The sequence below is a fragment of the Rhinolophus sinicus genome, linkage group LG02 (genome assembly GCF_036562045.2).
Source record: "Rhinolophus sinicus isolate RSC01 linkage group LG02, ASM3656204v1, whole genome shotgun sequence".
In the NCBI taxonomy this organism is placed as follows: domain Eukaryota; kingdom Metazoa; phylum Chordata; class Mammalia; order Chiroptera; family Rhinolophidae; genus Rhinolophus; species Rhinolophus sinicus.
Window position 1 is genome coordinate 149,879,334 of NC_133752.1, and position 11,910 is coordinate 149,891,243.

An 11,910-nucleotide genomic window follows, 5' to 3' on the forward strand; every position below is an offset into this window, starting at 1 on the left:
CTGCTGTCTCAGCCTCTCAGTGACTCTATATCCCCAATTCCCTGAATCCATAAGCTAATTAAGAATTGTTTTAAGGTCTGTTTTTAGAGACCCTGGGACACCAGTATTTTCCCTTCTGTGCATGCTGGGAAGAGAGTGCCTACATTTTAGGACTTTATGTTTTAAGAAAAAATAAATATATATATAGTGGTTACAAGAAAAAATACTGAGCAGATAAAAGCATGTATATCACCAAACCAACAAAGGCTTTGGTTGAAGAGCTAAGACACCTTTAGTTAGATACCTGTATTTCCCATCTTATTGAATACAGAGACTGCAGTTGACAATTTAAGATTGCGATAAATGAGTCTGAACAGATGTTTTCCCTTTTAGTTAGCCAATGGAGAAACAGTCTTCCTAATCCAGATTTTTCTCTAGTTGAAGTCTTGGCAAAATTACCAGTAGTACTATTCATCTCTCAGGATAGTTTTCCATTTAGTGAATACTCATGTTATCAAATATTTCCAGATGCTCTTGTGTACATTAAGACAATAGGGGTACTTCAATGTCAGGGAGATGGATGAAAATAGAAAGAAATAGGTTATTGTTTTAAGAATCAGACATTCACTTGATGTTCACTGACATTATTAGGATATTGACCCCTACTAAACTTACCTTACTGAGTGACTGGAGTTTAAAAAGACTTACTATGAAGTATAGGAAAATAAAGTTTTTTTAAAAAATCTTACGTAGTTATTTAGTCAGAGATCATCAGGAAGACTAAAAAAGACTAAGGACTTACATTTAGTTCCTCAACTTGCCATATTGTTAAGTAGACTAGTAATTGTAAAATATGAATGAAATACTTTTGAAAGTCAGACAAGATATGTTTTTTCCCTTCTGAAATTTGAGCAATTGCTTTATAAATACAATCTGGCTTAGTTGGCCCAGTTAACCTGACAAAAGATTCAACCAAGTGGTATGATAAAAATAATCATAGCTAACACATAGCTCTTTATCCCATGCCAGGCACCGTAAGAAGTTCTTTACATATAAAATTGAAGCAAAAACAGGTTAACTTGCCTAAGGTCAAACAGCTAGTAATGAGTTAAACCCAATGTCTCTGTTCTTAACCACTGTACCTCTTCCCGAGACTTCATAATGAGGAAGAGTAGATGAAGAAACATCTAGCGTAGACTTTTTAGAGTTGGCACGGAATGAGTGAGTTGAGATTAGGGTCAATTACAGGGATAGGGCCTTGCTCTGAAAAAACTACATGCATATAGTTGGAGTGGGAGGTGCGAGAAAGGGTGCTAAGGCATTTGCATACTGAAATCGTGTTATCAGTGCAGCAAGACTGTCATAAGGTCAGTTTTATAGATGGCCTGGGAAGGTTTCATGCCTGAGAGGAAGGACCCAAATCAGTAGAGAGCAAGTTAGATGCAGACGCACATCATCCCTACCAGAGAACTAGGAATATTTGTAAGAAGCAAGGAATATAAAGGGGTTGTAACTTTACTATTTATTGAAAAAAAAAACTTATGTTTGTGTAATGCTTTACTGCTTAAAAAATGATATCACATACATCAAAAAGTGAACTTCAGGGGCCGGCCCGGTGGTTCAGACGGTTAGAGCTCCATGCTCCTAACGCCAAAGGCTGCCGGTTCAAGTCCCACATGGGCCAGTGGGCTCTCAACCACAAGGTTGCCAGTTCAATTCTTCGAGTCCCGCAAGGGATGGTGGGCTGCGCCCCCTGCAACTAGCAACGGAAACGACCTGGAGCTGAGCGGCGCCCTCCACAACTAAGACTGAAAGGACAACAAACTCGACTTGAAAAAAAGTCCTGGAAGTACACACTGTTCTCCAATAAAAAGTCCTGTTCCCCTTCCCCAATAAAATCTTTAAAAAAAAAAAAAAAAGTGAACTTCAGAACAGGGATTATTATTCCCATTCCATAAATTAGTGTTCTGACTGTCTATTAGTATGTAACTACCATAAAATGTAGTGGCTTAAAAGAATTTATTGTCTCTCATGGTTTGGTTGTTTGAGCTCAGCTGGAGATATATCTTGAGGTTGCAGTCAGATGACAGCTGGGAATGGAGTGATTTGAAGACTCAAGATGATTTACTATGTGTAAGATGATTTACTATCCTGGCTAGAAGTTGGTGCTGGCTGTTCCCTAAGTCAGGGCTGTCAGCTAAGGTACCTGCACATATCCTGTTTCCCTGAAAGTAAGACCTAGCCGAAGAGTCAGCTCTAATGTGTTTTGGAGCAAAAATTAATATAAGACCTGGTATTATACTATATTATATTATACTTTATTATACTATACTATACTTACATTATACTATACTTATATTACATTCTATTAATATTCCCAGTCTTATAGTAAAATAAGACCAGGTCTTATATTAATTTTTGCTCCAAAAGATGCATTAGAGCTGATTGTCCGCTAGGTCTTATCTTCGGGAAACACGGTAACCTCTCTGTGTCTTGGGCTTTGCACAAGTGGTTGTGTTCCAAGAGGCAGGAAGCAGAAGTTGCTAGGCCATTTAAGAGTGTCGTCTAGAACAGGCACACATCCCTTCCACTGTATTCTGTTGATCAAAGTAGTCACAAGGACGACCTAGATTCAGGGGGGTGGTGAGATAGACTCTACCTCTTGATGAGGGAATGGCAAGGTCACTGCAGAAGAGCATGTGGAATGGGAGATACGGTTGCATTCATCTTTGAAAAATTCAATCTGCCACAATAAGGAAACCGAGTCTCGAAAATTGTTTAAAAAACACAAACGTCTTAGATTGTTCTTCATGTATAATGAGATCTCACGTCACAATCTTAAAAATATCATATGAATTTAGTTAGTGGGTTATGATAATATGGTGAAACATTATCCGTGTGGGAAGCTATTTTCAGTTCAATAAAACATTAAGTACCTACTTTATCATAGGCACTGTGGCAGAAGCTGGGGACACAAAGATGAAGAAGATCTGGCTTTACCCCAAAGAGCACACACCCCAGTACAAGGGGGGAAAGGCAATACAATGTGGTAAGAACTATTTTAAATTTTTCAAGAAAACGTGAAAGTGGCACTGGGCCATTAAAGATAAGTAGAATTTTGCCTGGAAAACAGGAATGGAGGTATGTTTAGAACACGTGAGAATATATAAAAGATAGTTCTGGCTTAATGCAGACTAACCTGAGAAAACATCTAGAAATGATGGGTAAAGCTTTTTAATGCATAGCTGAGCTTCCGAGAAAGGATTACAAAAGCCGCAAAGAAAGGAATTGAAAGCCAAAGCAAAAGGCAAGCAGCTGATGCAATTACTGGAAAGGCACACATAACTGAAGGACTTGGGTTTTATACTGACATCAAGAGACAAGACTAGCCCCATGCAGGAAGCTGGAACTGAGACCTCCAGTTAAAGCTCAGACACTGAAAGACCAACAGCCTTAGTGAAAGGAAGAAAACTCTCAAAAATTCACCCAGTTGGCCAAAGGAGAAAGCAAGCAAGTTTAAATGCTTGGGCTTGTGGAATCAGGAGACAGAATTTTCTCAAATTCTGGCCAAACACTTCATGTGAATTTGAGAACCTCAGCGTACACTTCCTGTGTGGTCTGGGAAACATCTTGACCCCCACCTCACCCCCAGGTAAAAACTTGCATGAATACTGGTCTCAGATCGGTTATCCATGGGACTGCTCTGGAGAGACGTGTACACAGTGATGCAGACGATGTGGGATTCTTACACCGTCACCACGCTGCTGCACCCCAAATAAAAAAGCTCCGAAAGATTATCTCAGTCAAAACTGCAATACATACAACTAATAAAATACTAGTATCCAGAATATATATAATGAAGAACAACAAAGACAACCCAATAGCAAGAAAAAAGAAGGGGCGTATGGGGAGCAAAGGATATGAATAGGCAATTCCTAAAGGATGAACATGCTAATGCATAATCAACAAAAAGGTGCTCACCCTTACTGGAAATCAATGATGTAAATTGAAAAGAAACCACGTCACACCAACAGAACATGGAAGTATTGCTGGTGAGAGTGAAATTGACATAACCACTTTGGAAAAGCAACAATAAATAACTAGGAAAGCTAAATACTAATAATTCCTCTTTTGAAGAAACTAGCCCAAGAAGCATGGGCCCAAGAAAATGTACAAGAATGCTCACTGCATTACTATTTATAAGAGGTAAAAAGGTGGAAATGACCCATTCGTTGATGTATGTGTGTGCATACACAATTGTAGGCTCACATACATATGTATTTAAAATAAAGTTTTTTTAAAAAGATTTATTATAGGGAACTGGCTCACATGGTTATGGAGGCTGAGAAACCCTAGGATCTGCAGTCAGTAAGCTGGAGACCCAGGAGAGCTGAATGTGTAGTTCCGAGTCCATAGGCCTGACAAGCAGGAGAGCTGATGGTGTTAAGTGCAGTCTGAGTCTGGAGGCAGAGGAAGACCACAGTCTCCCAGGTTGAAGACAGTCAAGTGGAGAGAGAATTTTCTGTTCTATTCAGGCTGTCAGTGGATTGGATGAGGCCCAACCACATTGGGGCGGGCCATCTGCTTTATTCCATCTACAGATTCAAATGTTAATCTCATCCGCAACCACCCTCACAGATGCACCAGGAATACTGTTTAACCACTAATCTGGGCACTCAGTAGCCCAGGCAAGTTAACACAAAATTAACCAGCACAGTGTGTAAGTATCAGAAACATAATGTTGAGTGAAAAAGGCAAGTTGCAAATGACTATGTCTCGTTTGATGGAATTAACATTACTTTCTTAACCCCAAAATAATATTAAGGGTCCTTCTATAGCAAAAGCACAGAAACACAGCTACTGAAGGATGTGTTTATATCTGTGGGGATGGAGGATGTGAGATGAGTTTATTTTTGGTGCCCTCCAATAAATTTGGAATAATTCATAATTTTTATTTTTTTTAACATAAAAAGTACCTGACACTTCCAGGGAATTGTAATCTGTTGGAGTTTGATCGAACTGGCAGGAGATGAGAGTAAGAAGATGGTTTGGGGCCAGATTGTGAAGAATCTTGACTATGATGCAGAAGAGTTAAAGTTTAGATGGTCGTGGGAGCCCCCAAAGGTTTAAAGCAGCAAAATTAGTCTCATAAAATCTGTCGTAGAGAGGATTATCCTAGGACTTGGGACTTGATCATAGAACAGGTACAGGAAATGGCTTTATAAAGGGCCTATGAACTGGCATAGGCCAATACATAGTAGTTACATACTAAGGACACATACTAAGGTCGTCTGTACCACTGTCACCTCAGCCATCTGCATATAGTTGCTTTTCTTCTAGTTTTGTAAGGTCTCTCTTCTAGGGCAGGCCTCACCAAGAGTTTAACCACAGCCCTAGTAGGCCGATAAAAAAAAGCAGAGGAGCCTTTTCTCAATTCATTGAGATTTTGCTTCCTGGCAATTGTCAGTTTAGCTCAAATAAACTCATAAAAATTCTCAAAAAAAAAAAAGAAAAACAGATTTGGGATCTGCCTTCACTCAAAGTGACTGCTCTCTGAAAGCCATTTAGGAAACAATACTAAACTTTTTATCAGCAACATGGTTCTACTAAGAGATTTATTTGATGTTTATTAGAAACTATACGACTTGAACTTGTGGGTTTTTTTTTTTTTTTTAGCTCAATTAGATTTTGTCTTTTAATGGGGAAATTCAGTTAGATATTTTGTGTAATAACCAAATGAACTTGATTATGTTCATTTTAATTTGACAGCAAATTTGTCTATTCATTATATACAGTTCATGCTAAGGAAATGCTGAACAACTGCTTGAGTTTAGGTTTTGACAAGCTGTATTTGAAATGACAGTAGGCGCTACAAGTGAAAATGACTGTTAAGACCATTGAGGTAGGAGTGTACTGGAACCTAGGCCAGGAGACAAGACTGGACAGGTACACACGGGCATTATCTGCTCTGTTAGTCAGAGTTCTCCAGAGAAACAGAACCAGTAAGTTAGACAGGGAGCGAGAATGAGTGATTTATTTTAAGGAATTGGCTCCCACATTGTAGGGATTAGCAAGTCTGAAATGTGTAAGAGCAGGTGGCAGGCTGGAAATTCAGGTAAGAGTTGATGTTGCAGTCCGCGATCTACAGGCTGGAAACAGGCAGGGTTTCTGTTAGTTTTGATGCAGAATTCCCTCTTTGGGAACTCTCCTAGGTCTTTGCTCATAAGGCCTTCAACTAACTGGGTGAGGCCCATTCACATTAACCTGCTTAATTAACTCCTCAGCTGATAAGTATTTGGTCTTCATCCCAGGTTTTTGGCAAAGAGCTTTTAAGACCTTTGCAATGTCCTGTGTTGTCATTTTGTATGCTAATGAGGTGACTCTGGTTGGTCCCCTGGATAGTTTCAGAATGAGACTTGGTTTCCAGAGGAACCAGACCAAGGCCTGACTAGAAGATTGGAATTTTCAGCCCCATCAGACCTCCAGGGAGGGGAGAGCGGCTAAGGATTGAGCTAATCACCTGTGGCCAATAATTTAATCAATCATGCTTATGTAATAGAACCTCCATAAAAACCCTGAAAATGGGGTTTGGAGAGCTTCAGGGTTGAATATATTGAGTTGCTGATAGGGTGATGTGCCCTGTACCTTGCCCTATTGCATCTCTTCCATTCGGCTGTTCCTGAGTGGTATCCTTTATAACCAGTACTAGTAAATAAAGTGTTTCCCTGAGTTCAATTCTGTGAGCCATTATGGCAAATTATCAAACCTAAGGAGGCTGTAGGCACCAATTTGCAGCCAACTCAGGCAGGAATGTGGGTAACCTAGGAACCCACTACTAGTGATAGTCATCTGAAGTAGGGGGCCGTCTTGTGGGACTGGCCCTTAACCTGTGGCGTTAGCACTAACCCTGGGTAGCCAGTGGCGGAATTGTAGAACACTCGGTGTCCAGAGTTGAGAATTGCTGGGTGTGGGAAAAGCTTGCACATTTGATATCTGAAGTGTTTTGAGTAGCAGAAAGTTTTCATTTATGACTCCTTTAACCTCTGCCCTCCTCTACCTCACCTCACCCCCCAATATAACTAATATTGTAAGTTTGGTGTGTCCTTTCAATCCATTTTTATACGCTTTTTAAAGTTTTACAATCACACATGTATCCATAACAACAGTATGGTTTTCTCCACGTTTGTGAGTCTCCTCTATCCTATGCAATTTCTCACATATACACTGATACGTTTCTTTGTCTACCCCTGCACTAATACCCCAACATTTAGATTACTTTAGCTTTCTACTATATCTTGATATCTGGTAGGCTCAACCCATCTTCTTTGTTTCTTTTCAAAATTGTCTTAGTTACTTGTGTTTTTGAAGGTTTTTTTTAAGAGGAAAAGTATTATCTTTTTTTAAAAAGATTTTATTGGGGAACAGTGTGTACTTCCAGGACTTTTTTCCATTTAAGTTGTTGTCCTTTCATTCTTAGTTGTGGAGGGTGCAGCTTCGCAGCTTAGCTCCAGGACCAGTTGCGGTTGTGGTTGCTAGTTGCAGGGGGTGCTGCCCACCATCCCTTGCGGGACTCAAGGAATTGAACTGGCAACCTTGTGGTTGAGAGCCCACTGGCCCATGTGGGAATCGAACCGGCAGCCTTTGGAGTTAGGAACACGGAGCTCCAACCGCCTGAGCCACTGGGCCGGCCCCAAAAAGTACTATCTTGTACAGACACTTAGCCCAGCATGGGAGGGTGAAGGGTCACAGAAATCTTTTTGGAAAAAGGGAGAAGGGGGTAGAGAGGATGTTCTATCAGACAGAAAACATGAACACGTGTGAAAACAAAAAACAGTATGTAACCCTCCAGGCATTTTCCTATTCCTGGAACGTAAGATGGGCCAGGTCTTCAGGACCTCGTATGCCACACTAAGGGGTCTTGGACTTGACTCTATAGGCCCTAGATTCTTAACCTATTGTCTATGGTTGGGCTTCAGAGGGGATCTAAAACAGGGGAGTGCCACATCAAATTTGGTCCACATAGATGTCTCTGAAAGCCACACAGCGAATAAATCTGATGAGGTGAAGCCTGGACGAAGACCACTAATAGCCTTCTACAAAAGTATAAGCAAGAAACAAGGGAAAAACTGACTACATGATGTTTAAGTGGGAACAATTAGTAAAGACAACTGCTTGGTGGGGAGGACAGGGAATAATCTAATCTCCCATATTTATGACTTGGATGATAGTGCCATTAACTAAAATAGGGGAAACACATGAGTAGGTTCTGGATAGTTTAGAAAACTGGCAGTCAAGGCCCCTCTGTGGTCCACAACCTATCTAAGTAAACAGAAACACCAAGACAGAGACAGGGCAAAATATTTAATGTCTGTAGGTGTGCCTTCCCCCCACTCCTGTTATGATGTGACAGCCTCCCCAAACTGGCAGTTCCAGAGAAAACACGGGCACTTTTTCTCAGCAGGGTTGGAAAACCATGAAGGCCCTAGTTCTCTTGACTGGGATATGATTGTAGGCGAGGTCTTTCCACCACAATGCCTCAGGCCTCTCTGGTCAGGAAAAAAGCCCCAGTTCTACAGGACTCCTGAGGTCTTCTGTTCTTCTGCAGCCTGGCGCCGGGAGCTGCGCCGCTGGAAATAGCGGTAGGCTCGGACACTGCAGAGGTAGCCCCCATACACAGTGAGCAGCATCATGGAGGCGGAGAAGGTCTTGTAGCCAATGTCAGCTAGTTGCTTGCCAGTAGGCATGTTGTCCCCTACAAAAACAGAGTGGATTTAGACCTGAGGAAACACCTCATCTGCCCAGCCCACTTCCCTGTTTAAGGCCATTCCATAACTTCTGCATCCTGCTTAGTCTATGTACACTCTGTTCTGCATGGCCCCTCCACATATGCCGAGTCTCATACCGAAAGACAATGTGTGGGAATTATGCTAAGATTCAAAAGGGCAAATAAAGTCTGCATACGAGCCACAGAAACACAGCTGGAATCAGGTGCAGCGAATGACCTCATAGCTAACACCTGGCCCTCCATGTTTGTGGATGTTTGTGGAAAGAAGTGACTGATAGGACCGCCCAGAAATGTTAACTGGTACACGACTTTAAGCTTGCATCCAGTTTTTCTGGCTAGTAGGAGGTAGCCAGGGATTAAACATTAGCAGTAAATTATTCTCTGTAGGAGGATCAAATGGGAACCTTCTAGGCAATATCCAATTTATTTTCCCATAAAAACAATCTTATTCATGGTGGTTAGGTTCCCAGGTTTGCCCTCAAGCACCTGTTAAAGCCATAATATACCTGAAATAGTGCCAACAGTACCTTTATATTGTTTCAATTATACTTAACCCCTATAGCATTAACTCTAAGTTCCAAACACAACACCAAGAACCTATCCCAAGGGCTAAAAAGGAATTTACTGAGTCTCCAGCAAATTGTTAACAGATTTGCATGCGCTATATTACATCTAAATTTAACTATTCCCTGGATATTCTCAGGGAGTAAGAGAAAGTTTAGCAATGACAATCTCTAATCCTGAACAAAATGTTCCTCAAATTGGGACTATGAATGTGTTCTTAGACTCCTGTCCATTGAGGGAACTGAAATTAAAAGACTGAAATTAGTAGAAAACAGGTTTCTTAAAAGTCAAGAATTTGGTGCCTGACCACTGCACTGCACACCTGAAGCTGAAGCTGAATAATATTGAATGTCAACTATAATTTAATATATATATAGTCACGGGACATGGAGTACAGCATAGGGAATAGTGTCAATGGAATTGTAACAGCTACATACGATGTCAGAGGAGCAATAGATTGGGGGAGGAGGGTCATCACTTTGTGAGGGGAGAAATGTCTAACTATTACATTGTTTTGTACACCTGAAACTAATAATAATAATAATAATAATAATAATAAAAGGTCAAGAATTTGGAAGAGGACAAGCGCAGCATTAGCTGGCTCAAAGGGTCGGGATTAGCTGGCTTAGAGAGTTGGGGGTAGGGTGAGACATAAATGCTTCTCCAAATGAGTGCTATGGGCTGGACATTGCTTTTGAGCCAGTCCTTGAGGGTGGACCCCAAGCTGAGATGAGGCATAACTTCCTTGAATTATAATTTCAAGTGACTATGCAACGTGACTTTAAATAAGGTCAGAGGAAGAAAACCAAATGGCACAGGTTCAAGATGAGAAAGAGTTGTGTTCCGCTTATCTGAGGTCTGAAAGGACCCCAAGCTATGAGACACTGAAGGAAACGTGTACACACACACACACACACACACACACACACACACACACACACACAGCAGGATACTAAGGTAGTAAGCAAGCTCCCTCCAATGAGACTTGCAGACCTTCAACCTCCCCTTCACGTCTTTCTCCTATCTTCCATTGCCCTGGCCAGATGCTAACCAGTTTTAGGATCACCTCTTCGAGGGCTGAAGGAGAAGCCTGGAAGCATTCACCAGTCAACAAAGAAACAGGATGGTGCAGAAGAGTGACTTGGCTAGAAAAGTAACAGAAGACTTTCTAATAGACATAATTTTTGTCTAGAACCTCATTTCCTTCTCTTTGTCTAATCTAACCTAAGATATTTCCTATTTTCAAATTACCAAAAACTCTTCACAGACCCTGAACTAAGGCAGGGCAGGAGCAAAGGAGAAGACAGATGCTCAAGCTCGAAGATGTATTAACTGAATGGATTAAGGCAAAGCTGAAAATATCTCCAAGGCAGCAAGTAAGGAAACTGTGGATTGGGATACTGTTAATAGAAATAAGAAACGAGAAGAAATAGGTGTGTGTCACTGGGGTGGTGATGGCATTATCAGTCAAGAGAATCACGAGTTGGGTTTGGGCACGTTAAAATTATGCTGCTCAACACAGCATGCACGTGACGATGTCTACCTGGCAGATGGATGTGTAAATCGGGCCAGAGACAGATCGAGGTAACAAATGACACCAAAGCAGAGGATAAGACCAGTGAGAGAGGCCAAGAGAACGCCAGTATGAGGGACCAAAACAATTAAGGAAAGAAGGCAGGTAGGAAATTCCAGAAACATCTGGGGGGCTTTTGCATTTAACACCCCCCCCTTCCTGGTTGAAAATCACTGCTGTGTCAAGTCACTGCCACTGGTGGAGGTGTGCTGTATCTTTCAGATGTGTTGGGCCAGAATGAAAATTGGGAACCACTACTACAAAGACTGGTCAGAAGGGATCAGTGGATGATAATGGGTGACTAGGTCACAGGTCAACGTAGCGTAGAAGTTAATGTGGTGCACTGAACTGAAACAGGCGTTAAGTATAAAGCGGATTCTTGGCCAGGGCCCCAGGGGGCCCATGAACCCTGACCCCCAAGGTCAGGGCTTCTGGAGCCAAAGCGTGGAGGGTCGAGACGCCCGGCTGGAGTTAAGGTTTGACTGAAACCTACGGCTGCACGGAGCTTGTTGGGCTAGAAGCAGTGCAAATCGCGGCTTGCGGTCCGCGGCGCAGGATAACCGGTGACCTCCAGGGCACCAAGGCCAGCCCGAAGCCCGGCGCATGAGAGGATGCCGTAAGCAAACGCCGGCCCAAGCAGGCGCGCCTCTGCGGCCAAGTGGCCCTTGCCCGGGCCCAGCAGACGGCGTACCTGGATGCTGCAGCTCCCTCCCGTCTAACCGAGGCCTCCGCAGGTAGCGTCTCGCAACCACAGTCTACACAACTTCTTAGCGCAGCCAGATGCAGCACCCACGACCTGGCACGTGAGGGTAGAAGCCCAGGAACAACCCTAGACGCAGAGACGCTATTGGTGAGCCACCCTTTCTCCTTCCCACTAGCACCGCTTACCCTCTAGGATTCGGTTCCCAAGGCGAGAGCGTGCACGGTGCGCCGGACAAGCGCAACTCCGCCCACTGGAGCGCGAGCCAGCGCCCTCCGTAACTCCGGCTGGTTGCCTGAACTGCCGACT

At 42.5% G+C, this 11,910-nt stretch overlaps 1 protein-coding gene across 2 annotated transcripts; it reads right to left on the reverse strand.

Annotated features, from left to right (window-relative positions):
* Positions 1 to 8,325: 8,325 nt before the first annotated feature.
* Positions 8,326 to 11,902, reverse strand: COX14 (cytochrome c oxidase assembly factor COX14). Of its 2 annotated transcripts, none has more exons than XM_019724607.2 (2): positions 11,790 to 11,902; positions 8,326 to 8,731 (listed from the first exon to the last, which is right to left on the reverse strand). In XM_019724607.2, the coding sequence occupies exon 2, from the start codon at positions 8,721 to 8,723 to the stop codon at positions 8,550 to 8,552; it is 174 nt and encodes a 57-aa protein (XP_019580166.1). In that variant the 5' UTR covers positions 8,724 to 8,731; positions 11,790 to 11,902; the 3' UTR covers positions 8,326 to 8,549. The 2 variants fall into 2 exon arrangements, with proteins under 2 accessions (XP_019580166.1, XP_019580167.1); XM_019724608.2 differs by lacking the exon at positions 11,790 to 11,902 and adding an exon at positions 11,593 to 11,762.
* Positions 11,903 to 11,910: the final 8 nt, after the last annotated feature.

Bases quoted from the DNA above. Each gene is read 5' to 3' on its own strand.
- COX14 (XM_019724607.2), bottom strand. From the start codon at position 8,723: ATGCCTACTGGCAAGCAACTAGCTGACATTGGCTACAAGACCTTCTCC.